A 12789-nucleotide genomic window follows, 5' to 3' on the forward strand; every position below is an offset into this window, starting at 1 on the left:
TTATTTTTGTGGTCAAGGGCTAGGAAGTTGAAGAGGGAACTGGAGCAGGTGGCTGTGTGTCTCTCAGGTCCTTGGTGGCCTTCAACACCTGCTGGCTTCTGAGTTGTCTGTGTCTGTCCAGGGTGATTATGAGAAACTGAGATCCCTGTGTGCAGCTGACTCTGAGCAGGTCCTCACTCAGTCTCACTCCTCAGGCCTTTATGACAGAGTATAGGGTCTCTTCCTGGGGGCCCTCTTGGGGAGGCGGGTGGGGAGGCGCTGCTGGTGAGGTCAAGCTGGAGAGGGTGAGGGAGGCATACCAGATGCCGTCATCCTGGGGGAGAATGGAAAGGGGAAGGGGTTAGGCAGCAGAGGGGGAGCTGTCCCATCTTAGAGCCGCAATCCCACAGCTGATGCCCTGCCAAAACCACAGTCCCTCTGTTCTTCCACCCCACCTTCTCCAAACGTTCCTTTAATTCTTTCAGGCCCTAATCTGAGCTGCTTACCTTGGTGTCCAGCTTGGGGCCTGTATGTTGTCCTAGAAAAAATCAAGATGTGCCAGGGTTAGGTGGCCTGGCAGCAAGGGGGCTCCAGTGGTGAGGTCATCTTTAGGTCAGGAACAGGGTCTGGGAGAGGGTGGGTGAGGCGGGGGAGAGAGGAGGATGCTGAGGGCACGTGTGTAGGGAGGGGGTGTGCGGGGGGAAGGACGGCCCAGGTGGAGAGCGGGGATGATGGCGGCAGGACCTACCTTTATTCCCAATGTTCTCATATTTCTCCTCTGGGTTTTGGAAGGATCCCCTGTGTGGGAACAGGAAGGGGGCGATGTGTCAGGGGCTGGGCAGAAAAGAGTTACCACCTGCATCGGGCTGGTTCTCTTGGTGAGGGCTCTGTGACCTGCCTGGACACACTCGGAAGATGAAGGCAGAGGTCTGAGGCTCTCAGAAGGAGGCCGCCTGGACGGGGTTGAGGGGTCATTTGCGGTGTAGCCCTGTCCCTGAGTGCTGACTGAGGTGGATTGTTCTGGAGAAGCGGCTTTACTGCAGGGGCACAGGGAGGAGAAGCAGGAGGGGGAACTTCTGTTCTCTCTGCCGCAGCGCCTCAGTTAAAACTGGAGCCTCAGTTAAAACCAGGAAGCTAATCTCAGGTTCCCTGGCCATCGCCATGGGGAGGGGTCTGAGGAGGGCAGCTATCAAGAGTCAGGAGGGAGAGAAAAGAGGGAGGGGCTGAGAGAAGGAAAAGCCTGGAAGTGGAAGGAAAGATGGAGAAAGGAAAGAGGTGGGCCATGAGGAGGGTAAGAGCTCAGGAAAGGAAGAGGAGCTGGGGCCCGAGGAGAGGGAGCCAGGCTGGAAGCCAGGAGGGAAGTTGATCTGAGTAAAGACAGAGGGCAGAGCAGCTGGAGGTCCCGCGTCACAGGGGAAAAGGACAGATCGGATGAGGGGCAAGAAAGAGGACAGAACGTGGAGGTGGTAGGTGTGTTCAGGAAGGATGAGGTGGAGAGAAACCAGGATGAACGGAGGAAAAGGCTGAGAACTGGGGATGGAGGAAAGGGGCAGCCAGAGAAAGACAAAGGGAGATGTTCTGGGAAAGAATCAGAGAAAGTGCTGGTCCACTGTTCTCGATTTTTTAAAGAGCTGGAGCCTCCGGAAGTGAAGAGTCTGGCCTGTTAGGGGACTTGGGAGGGTGTGGATGGAGAGTCCAGGAGGGGAGGGGCTGTGAAAGGCTCCCTAGTGCTGTTCTCAGAAAGAAACTTCCTGCTTCACAAAACAGCACCCCCTCCCGCCTTGGAGGAGAAGCGCTCACCTGGCTGGGGTTCTGGCTTTAGTCTGCAGACCTGTAGGGGGACCAACAGTGTGTCAATGTGTCATTCATGGAGGCCTGTCTCCTGCCTGCCTTCTCTGCCCCGCCCCACTCTGAGCTAATCCTTGGAGAGACCAGAGCAGCGAAGCGGCTCGGCTGAAACCTGCCTGGGAGGGCCTGGGACTCTGAGCCTGCACCCAGCAGGCACCCTGAGGCTGCCCACACCGATCCTGCCTTGTCCTCAACACCCATCAGGAGAGCAGCTCTTCCCTGCACCCTGCGCCCCTTCACCTTCTGAACACATTGGACTTGCCCACTTCCCCCAACTCCAGTGACCTCTGCTCCACTCAGCCACACCCTGGGCCTTTTTTTTTTTTTAAATCACTCGAGCTGAGACCCCTGACCTAGTAAATGCTAGTATCATAGTTATGCTACTGTCTTTCCTTCCAGCTCTCTTTTGTCATTATCCCTCTGTACCTGTGCTTAACCTCACTAACTCTTGTCTCTTGATGATCCACTTTCTTTCAGGTTATCCAGGCTCCCTGCTGAGTCCTCTACTCTCCATCTGTGCCCTCTTACTCGCTCCTTGACCTCCTGTGTTCCCCTGTCCTTCTGCCACACTTGCTGACACATCTTCAATCCTGGATGTGTCCTAAAGCAGGGAATGCTATTTGCTTATCCCAATATCCATTTGATTCTTCTTATTCAGTTACAGAATCTTGATTTTATTTGGAGTGTGCCCCCCTACAGATAGATGTGGGACCTATGACTAAGGGGAAGTTGTAGGTAGGACTTTCAGGAAAGCTCTTTAAAGGGAGGACAGAAAGCTGGGTCATAGTCTTTTTGTCCTTTCCTCCTACATCCTGTTTCCTGTTTAGATTCACAAATCATGCCTGGAGTCCTAGCAGCCATCTTGCACCATAAAGCACCCTTCAGGATAGAAGTCAGTATCCAGGACAGTGAGCAGGAAGTTAGGAGCCTGAGTGCTTAAGGACGGTGTTGTCTGCTTTCTGGCTCCAGATCCTTTTAGATGAGGAAAAAAGAAACCCTCTGTGTTACTTAACCCACTGTTACTTCTGTTCTCTGTTGCTAGCAGCTGAACACAACTTTTTTTCTTTGGCTGTGGCACGGCTTGTGGGATCTTAGTTCCCCAACCAGGGATCGAGCCCAGGCCCTCGGCAGTGAAAGTACAGGGTCCAACCACTGGACCGCCAGGGAATTCCCTGAACACAACTTTTAATCAGCAATTCCTAAAGATTTCTAAACCTGCATGGTTGAATACTGCTGAAAAAAAACAGTCATGTGCAATGATGCTTTATGGCTTCTCATCTGAGTTGATCCTCAAATACCATCTTGCATTTCCTCAGTGACTATGTCACATTTTCTCTACATCTTGAACGTTCATCCTCACTCTCAGGACACAACCACTGTGGTTTTTGCTCTGCAGAGCTAAAATAACAATTTTAGACTGACCCCAGCCTGGCCCACCTCTGGCCCTTCCACTGCAGACACTGTATCTGCAAGGCCAAGCTGAGGTTGCCACTTTGCTTTATCACATTGCTGCTGGGATTAGAGGCTCTGGGGTGTGATTTCCAAGGTCTTCTTCTCTCATCTCCTGCCTCCTCCACAGCTGTGAGCTACTTAGAGTTCCCAGCATGGTTTCCTTCCCCTGGAAGGACAGTGACCTCTACAGCACCCTCACCACCTGGCTAATTCTTTTTCATTCTTTGAGACTTTTTGCAGGTGTCACTTCCTCTGGGAAGTCCTCCTTGATTACCCCTCCTTCCTCCCAACCTACCATAGCTATTTGCAAATGAGGCCATTAGCCCTTGAGGCATATCCCCCAGTTATATCCCCATATCCTCCTATCCCCCAGTTCCTTGAAAGCAGGGCCTGTGCTTTATTTACTTTTGCATCTCCAGTTATAACCCAGACCCTGAAAAATGGGTGTCCAACCAGTGCTTGCTGAGTGGAGCCACCTTCCTGTCCCTTCTGTTCTCTCCTTACATTTCCCAGGGCAGATCCTCCCTACCCTTGCACTAAAAGGTGAGGACAAATGAGAAATGATTAAGTCAAATGAAAAGAACTGGAAACGATCAGATTTGTGGAGAGGGATTGGTCTTGAGCGGTGGTTCCCAAACTTGATACACAAATACCACCTGAGGAGACCATTAAAAATGCAGATTCCCAAGCTCAGATCTCAAGCCCAGCAGGGATCTGCATTTTTAATGGGCATCTATGGTCATTCAGATGCAGGAGTGTTCTGAGGAACACCCAGTTGGGAATCTTGGGGAGAGATTGGGGGTCCCAGACCACTTACCTTTGCTTCTCTTCCACCTGAGGTACACAGTCAGTCCCACAATTGCAGTTATGAGCACAGCGCTGGCCAGTGCCAACCCGACTGTAGCTTCAGTACTCAAGGGCCAAGACCATGAACTCCTTTTGCCCTCTGGGACCCTGAGGCCAGCTGTGGTGGTGATGGTGGTGGTGGGACCTTGAGTGGTTGTCTTGGTGGCTGGGAAGACATGAGAAATATGCAAATTCTTCACTAAAGGGCTGGAGGTATCTGGGTGAAGCTGTCACATCTTGTTCCCTAGTTTGGGGAATGTGGGGGTGTGGGGAGCAAGTCTCTGAAGCTCTCCCACAGGGAGGGGAGTAACAAGGGCAGATACTGGAAGCCCTGAATCCTCATCACTCTGTTTAAATCCTGACCCTACCACTGATCAGTGCTGTGATCTCAGAACCTCATTTCATCACCTACAAATAGGGACAACTAAGTCACAGGATCAAAAAAATTAATGTGGTAAAATATATGTAACACAGATTTACCATTTTAACCATATTTAAGTGTATAGTTCAGTGACATCAAGTGTATTCACATTATCGTGCAACCATCACCACCATCCATCTTCCGAAATTTTTCATCTTTCCAAACTGAAACTCTGTCCCTATTAAACACCAACTCCCCATTCCCCCTTTCCCCAGCCCCTGGCACTCACCATTCTACTTTCTGACCCTAAGCATTTGACTACTCTAGGTACCTCATAGAAGTGGATTCAAACAGTATTTGTCATTTTACATGATTGTCTTAATAAGTGAGAAAACATCTGTAAAGCACCTAGTGTATCGTGGAAATATATTATTATGGTTAAATTAATATGTATTGAACTTTAGTTCCTACACACAGATTGTATCTTTGTAGATGTTTAAGGCACCATTAAAAAATTGACATAGGGCTTCCCTGGTGGCACAGTGGTTGAGAGTCCGCCTGCCGATGCAGGGGACACAGGTTCGTGCCCCAGTCCGGGAGGATCCTGCAGGCCACGGAGCGGCTGGGCCCGTGAGCCACGGCCGCTGAGCTTGCACGTCCAGAGACTGCTCCGCAACGGGAGAGGCCACAACAGTGAGGGGCCGCATACCGCAAAAAAAAAAAAAAAAAAAAAAAAAATTGACATAATACTAAGCCACATACAGAAAATCCAACTCCAATAAAATCTTCAGGTTAGTGTGGACTGAATTTTCTGTCCACTTGTAGAAATTAATAATAAAAGTGTGAATCCCATCACTCAGTTGAGATAAAAAATTTTAAGTTCTTAGTCAAATAAATATATATAATGACATGCTATTTAGAAAATAAAAACGAGCAAGATGGTATTTTTTAAAAACTCCTGGAATATGACTAAACCACACTCTAAGCTAAATTCATAGTATTAAATGCTGTAATTATTTAAAATGGGAAGAAATTTTTAAAGTGAATGAAAATTTCCAAAGAAAAAAATTACCAAACAGAGAGGAGCCAGCTCTAAGGAAACTCATAGTTTGAAAGTAATGAAAACCTATGTTGGAATAAATGTTTTTATGAAACAGAACAGCAGAAGGAATAACAAATACAGGAAGTGGTTAGAGAAAAAACAAACAAGAAGACAGATAAGACTCCTGCAGATTTAACAACCACAAAGAGTCTGTTGAAATCATGAGTGAGTGTGTGCTCAATCATAGGTTGATAATTCTAAAAAATTTCTGTGAAATTGATGATTTTCTGAGACAAGTAATAATTTTTTTTTTTTTGTCTTAACTCCTTTATCCCAGTGCCCAGATTAGGACCTGGCATATAATAGTCACTCAGTCAGTGCTTGTTATTTCATTTGTTAAATGAATAAATGAAATAATTTTCCGTTGGAATTTCACAACATTCAACCACTGTCTTCCAGCTTCCTCTATTGCTATTGAGAGAGTCAAGCCACTCTGATTCCTGAATCTCTTTATGTGGCCAGTTGATTTCCTCCTTGGAAATGTGTTGGATCTTCCTTTATCCCTGGTGTTTTGAAATTTCATGTTGCAGTGCCCCAGGGTTGGTCTCTTTATTTTTATCCATTTTGCTGGGTTCTTTCATTCTGGAAAATTTCTAGAGTAATTTTGTTGATAATTTCTTCCCCCATGGGCTTCTTTTTTCTGTTTTTAAAACTATTATTCAGGGGTTGGAACTCTTGGACCAATTCTCAATTTTTCTTATCTTTCCTTATAATTCCTATATTACATTTCTATGGCTGCTATGACAAATTGCCACAAGCTGGGTGAGTCTAAACAACAGAAGTTTACTCACAGATCTGGAGGCCAGAAGTCAGAAATCGAGGTGTCAGCCACGCTGCGCTCACTCAGGAGGCTCTGAAGCGGAATCTGTTCCTTGCTTCTTCCAGCTTCTGGTGGCTGCTTCATTACAGTCTCTGCCTCTGTGGTCACACTGCCTTCTCTTCCATCTGTGTCAAATCTCCCACTGCCCCTCTCTTATAAGGACACTTTTATTACTATTTAGAGCCCACTCAGATAATCCCAGATAATCTCATCTCAAATTCCTCAACTGAATCACATCTCCAACAGTATAAGGCAGTATTCACATTATTCAGTATAAAGTTCTGGGGATTAGGATGTAGACATGACCTTTGGGGGGCTGCTGTTCACCCACTACAATATCCAAATCTTTGAATTTTTTTCTACCTTCTGAGATATTTCCACAAACTTCATCTTTCAATCATTTATTGAGTTTTCCATCTTTGCTAGTATACCTATAATTTCCAAGACCTTTTTTTGTTTCAGAAGCTCCTTTGTAAAGCACCCTTTTGTGTTATATACATGAAATTCCTTAACTCTCTGAGGATGATAGTTATTAGAAAATTTTAATCTCCTTTCATAATTTTGGATTCTTCCAGATGCCCTTTTCCCCCAGATTGTTCTGTTCTCTGCATTTCATGGGAAAAGCATTCTTTAAATGTTTAGTTCAGTCATTTTTAAAACAGCTTCTGTAGCCTCAAGCAACCTGGGCACAGCTGAGGTGAGGGTACAATCCTTAGTGCAGGGGATTTGGTGCAAGGCCGAGACCCCGATCACCTTACCCCCTTGGCTCCCAGCATACAGGAAGCTGTGTGTGTTATAGCAGAAAAGGCATGTCAGTTAGTGGGCTGTAGAGTGATCTGTTATATTTCTAGATCTTTTCAGGCCCATCAGATAGATATCCCAGAGAAGAGTCTCCTAATATTCTGCCCTTGGTGGGTGGGTTGTGGGTACCAGCCTGGCTACCTGCATCCTGGGAGGCTCCCACAGGGGTCAAGTTGTTTAAGGTCTCATCAGTTCACCAAATCTCCAGATTTAAGAACTAAATCCTTGTCGCCAGTTAGGCCCCAGGGTACTCCCCCCAGGCTCCTTGTGGGTTATCGTTTCTAGAAAGCAAATATCCACTCTTTGGCCGGGGTTGTGGGTGGGGGTATGGAGGTGTCTCTGCTTCTTAAATACATTTCAACTAGTCCTCTAGTTTTCAGGCCCCCTTCCACCCCCAGTTTCACGAGTACTAGGAGCTGCCATTCCTGACCCTTTAAAGGGTTTTGCAGTGTAAATCGCCTTCCTTCTGGGTGTCCCTGCTGGTGGCTTAGGGTTTAACTCCTCTGGTCTCCTGAGCCAGTTACATTAGTCTATCTGTTTCCAGCATCCCCAATTTTGTTTCTGTTCACCTGGATTGCAAATACTTTGTCCTTGTGGGGTTTTGTCTTAAAAAATTCCCTTTGCTGTCATTTTAGTAGATTTTGGGAGGGAGTGGAGGTAAACATGTGCATATAACCCAGCGTCTTGGCCAGAATTTATGCATTACTTTTAAAATGAAAATTATAACAAGTATACATTTTTAAATGTTGCACATTAATAATAAAAGTAGAGAATAGGAAGAAGTCTTGTGAGGCATTTGCATGATCTTTGGAAGAACATTACAAGGGTTTACTGAGGGATACAAAATAGGACCCTTTCCTCAGTGAGAAGATTGCACATCATACTGATTTCAGTTTCTGTCAATTGCTTTATAGGTTTAATGCAATTCTTATTTAAAAAATCAACATAAGCATTTTTCTAGGTACTTGGCAAACTTATTCTAACATTTATGTGGAAGAATAGGCAGGCAACAAATAAAGTTTTTGAGGAAGGAATATGTGGTTGTGATGGCAAAAGTCTTAACAGTCACTGAAACATGATAAAGTTTTAATAACTAAAACAGTGTCGTACTAATATAAGAAAACACAGACTAGTGAAACAGAATAGACAGACCAGAAATGGATGCTATTCTACAAAAGAACTTAAAAGCTAGGCCTATGAATCAATGGAAAAAAGAAAAAATATTCAATAAATGAAGTAAGGACAACTGATTTGTTTCTTGGTATAAAGATCAACTTAGTTCTTTATCTCACACTATATACCAAAATAAATTCTCACTATGTTGAAGAATTTTATTATGAAAAGTAATCAAATCTTACAAAAATTAGGAAAAAATATTTTCACCCCTAGTGGGATGTGGGGTTTTCAGCTTAGAAATAAAAGAGAAAAACTACAAATGAGAATATAATTAGATTTGGCTACAAAAGTAAACCGTTTGTAAAAAAAAATTAATAAGCCAATCTCAAACTTATGAGATATGTTTGCTACAGATATTCCTTTGGTGTGATGTTTTTGCATGGTGGTACTTCACTGGGATTAAAAACATTTCTTTTTATTACTTTCTTGTATCTTTTAAAAAGTAATGAGCATGACCATCCAATTAATTGAATTAATTGAAAAAAATTAACTTATTGATGAAAAAACTCACAGTAAGTGTGACTGAAACACAGAAATGAGAAAAAGAAGGAAGAATTAGGAAAGGAAGAAGAGGGATTTAAGGAGAGACGAAGTCCCTCAAAAAAGGCCATTTAAGGAAATATGGAGGAGGTGCAGGAAATACTAATCCAAGGCTGTCTTGCTTAATTCAGGTTGTGAGTCACTATCTATTTGCTTTAAAACCAGCATAGTGGTCAAGAAGGGGCAATGGTTTTCCGAGGGGGAGACACGGGGAGTGTCCATCCCAGCCGGGAGCAGAAATTCATCACTGATACTGCTTAGAATTGCCAGCACAAGTGATTATAAAAAGCAAACAAACGTAGACGATTTTCAAAAAAATAATCTACAGACAACACACTCCTTTATTGCCTGTACCTGGGAGAGAACCCCTCACCTCTGCCCTGGAGTCAGATACACTGAGGTTCAAGTTCAACGCCCCACTGAATGACAGAGGGAGATCCGTTGATGCTACACGGCCATTATTAGGTGAAAAATAGTCAAAACAAGATGATCAGGTCAGTACCCGAGGCCAAGCGGCTCATGGTTAAGAGAAGAGGCTCTGGGGTTAAACTGGGGTCAAACCCCACCTGCACCAGGAGTGACTTCGGGCAGGTGTTTGCTGTGTGAGCCTCGGTCTCCCTTCCTGTAACAGGAGGATGGCAGAAGGGCCGACTGTTACCGGGGTCGTGGGGAAGGTTAGCTGGGGTTTAGCTGGGATGATGCTGCCAAGGTGTCCAGCCGGGAGGCAGGGCACAGTCAGCGGGAGCTGCCTTTACCGCTGCTGCTGCCTCGTCATGACCAGGACAGAGGAGCAAAATCAGGGTGGACAACGGGGACAGTGTGACTAGAACCACACAGGGAGAGGTGCGGGGGAGGCAAGGAGGTAAAGAGGGTGGAAGCGGGGGAAGAGGAGATGGGAAAGAGGTGGGATGGGGGTGGGAGCGTTGAGGGCCATGTTCTGGGGAGCAGAGCAGCAGAAGGAAGGGGGAGATGGGAAACAGGTGATGGGGACACGGGATGCCTCGGGCCACCATTGGTGGCCACCACACACCTACTGTGTGTGTGGGCTGAGCTCATGGCCGTGGGGAGACAGACATGGGGTAGCTGAGTCCCCACACATGGACACATGACAAAGGGGAGGCAGCCACATCCCAAAGATGTCAAGTCACCTGGAGGACATGGGGTGAGGGCAGGGGAGGGGTAGCCCCAGCTTGGAGCAAGAGAGGAGAATAGCCGGGAGCCCAGAGGGCGGAGGCCTGAGGATGAGGGAGGGGGCAGAGAGGAGGATGGGCAAGGGAGGTAGTGCAGGGCTGGGGAAGATTAAGGTGAAAAGGGGTTGATAGAGGCCTGGGGAGGAGTATAGGGGGCAGGGAGAGGAGTTTGAGAGAAGAGAGGAAGAGGGGGCCTGGCCAGGCCTGGGAGACAAGACCCCAGTGGCCTCCAAGAGCCTCAGGCAGGACAGCTGGACTCACGGGGGGTGATGGTGAGTGTGGTTCCGTCGATGGACTGCCACATCTGCTTGCCGTTTTCCCGTGTGTCCATCTCCACCCGGCAGAAGTAGCTAGCCGCATCCTCCCTCCGCAGTTTCGAGATCTGGAGGGAGCCGTTCTTCCCACCCTTTGTCCAATTCAGGAGGAGCCGGTCCTTGAAATCATTATGGATGAACTTCGGGGTCGTGTTGTAGATGAACTCCCCATGGAAGTGTTTCCATCTCCAGGATATATTCACGTTGGAAACGCTGTATAATATCCAGGAGTGATAGAAGAAGAAGGGGATGTCGATGGAGCCACCCTCGGGGGCTGAGATTTCCTTTGGTTGGTTCATCCCAAAGTCAGTGTTTGGATTGGGTTCTGCCCCGTGACCTAGAGGAGGGAGGGAAAGGGAGAGACATTGAAGGTGACCCCAGACCGTCAGCCACCCTCACCTACAGTGGGATGTGTGACAGGTGGTAGGACTGGCCCTCTGGCCTGGGTGAGCCCCTCTCCAGGCTTGGGGCGGGGAGGAGGGTGCGGGGTTGGGGGGACCCGGCACTGTGGGACCAGCTCTTTGTTTGTTGGGGGTGGGAGGCCTGGCCGGCTACCCCAGGGGACACTTCTACAGACACCCAGCCATAGCCCCTCCCCGGGGGGGTGGTCCCTGTGGCCCTAGGCAGAGCAGGACAGTCCCGGCCTCTCACCTGCCTGCAGAGATGCCAGGGGCAGCAGCAGGGTCAGCAGCAGGGGCAGACCCATGGCCTTGCCCTCCTCCCGGGATGAGAAGACAAGCAGAGCCTTCAAGGCCAGAGGGGAGGCCTGTGGAGGGGCCGCCTGCGGGGAGTCTCAGCACCAGGAGAGCGAGGACCAGGCTCCTTCCGAGGACTGAGGAGGGTAGGGGCCTTCCCCAAACCCGCCCACCCCTGCCATGACTGACACTTCCTTTATCAATCTGGCTTCTTTTCCTATATTGCAAAAGGGCCTCTCTGTGGTCAGTGCAAAGGGAACCATGATCTAGGGCTCCCTGCCCCGCTCTGCACACTGAGGGGCTGGTCCTGACCTGGGCCAGCTGGGGCCTCTCTTCTCTCCCTCAGCTCCCTGCCTCTGCCACCCCCTTGGCATCTCCTTAGGAGTCAGCCTCTGTGTCTCTGTGTGTCTCTCTCTCCTTTTCTCTGCTTCTCTGAGTGTCTCTCTCCTCCCAGGGAAAGGGGTGACAGCAGGACCAGTTCAGGCTCCTTCAGGGAGAGGTCCACGGCCCTGAGTCCCTGCCCAGCTACAGCCCCTTAGAGACGAGGAGGAGGGAGCTGCTGGTGGTCAAGCCTCAGCCCCCAGCCCAGGCACCAGGGGTACCCAGCATGCTGGTGGTCTCTCTCTCTGCAGGTAGGGGACACTGCAGTGCCCCCCTTCATCCCCAGGCAGAACCAAGGCCCACCAGGCCCCTCCCGCCCTGCTCTGCTCCCTGTGTGCAGTCTCACACCCTCCCTGAGGTGAGGTGAGGGTGGGCGCAGGTTCCCACCTACCCAGAAGGTGGGCCTTCTGGAGGCCACGCCTCCACCCAGAGATGCAGGACTGGATCTGCAGGGCCCTCTGTCCTCACACTCTACAAGGAGGACACCGGGGCTCAGACACGCCCTGCCCCACGTCCAGGACTCTGAGGTGGCGGGTCTAGGACTTGAACTCCAGTCTTGCTGAGCCCACAGAGCCTTCTGCTCCTTCTGGATGCTTCCTCCTGGCTGCACCACAGAATCTCTGGGCCTCACCCTGTGACTGCAGAGCTCTGGGGGGTGAGCCCGGAGGCTGTATTTAATAACGCTTCTCAGGGGGTTCCATCTGCAGCTGTGTGACCCTGGCTCATCCAGAGCCTTCCCTGGACAGAGGGGATGAAGGTCAGAGCAGTCATGAGCCATCCAGCTGACAGTCCCTGGGACCCCCTCTGATGGACGCCCTGCCCGCCTGTGACTGGTGGTGGGCGGGGTGAGAGATTGGGGGCTGGGAACTTTGGTGGCCCCCCAGGGCTGGCTGGGATGGAGGCTCTGCTCACCCGCTCTCCAGGATGACGTTGGCATTGGTTCACAGAATGGACCATGGGGGTGGGAGGACATGATTTGAACTTCCTTTTTCCTTTTCTCAGTTTCTTTCCCAATCCTAATAGATGTTTTCCACAGTTCTCTCATGACCAGCCAGGTAGTCCTGGCTTTCTCTACGTGCCTGCACTTATAGGCCTCAGAGGACAGATTCTGCACTTTCATGGAACCCTCTTATCTGAGTCAAGCCCTAAACCTGCGTTTTCTCATTTTCAGCTTTACAACATTCTGTGGTGATGTATCCTTATGTTCATTTTACCCAGGGAGAAACTGAGGCCCAGAGCCTTAATGGCATGGAGAGTCCCAAACTCTCCCATTCCTGTTGGGGG

General features: G+C 48.8%; 1 protein-coding gene across 1 annotated transcript; it reads right to left on the reverse strand.

Annotated features, from left to right (window-relative positions):
- Positions 1-72: 72 nt before the first annotated feature.
- LOC307198202 (paired immunoglobulin-like type 2 receptor alpha) lies at positions 73-11192 on the reverse strand. The gene is made up of 7 exons (XM_079944952.1): positions 11081-11192; positions 10377-10766; positions 4097-4291; positions 1780-1810; positions 728-777; positions 486-517; positions 73-313 (listed from the first exon to the last, which is right to left on the reverse strand). The coding sequence occupies exons 1-7, from the start codon at positions 11133-11135 to the stop codon at positions 191-193; spliced, it is 876 nt and encodes a 291-aa protein (XP_079801078.1). The 5' UTR covers positions 11136-11192; the 3' UTR covers positions 73-190.
- Positions 11193-12789: the final 1597 nt, after the last annotated feature.

The sequence above is a fragment of the Stenella coeruleoalba genome, assembly GCF_951394435.1.
Source record: "Stenella coeruleoalba genome assembly, chromosome: 15".
Lineage (NCBI taxonomy): Eukaryota > Metazoa > Chordata > Mammalia > Artiodactyla > Delphinidae > Stenella > Stenella coeruleoalba.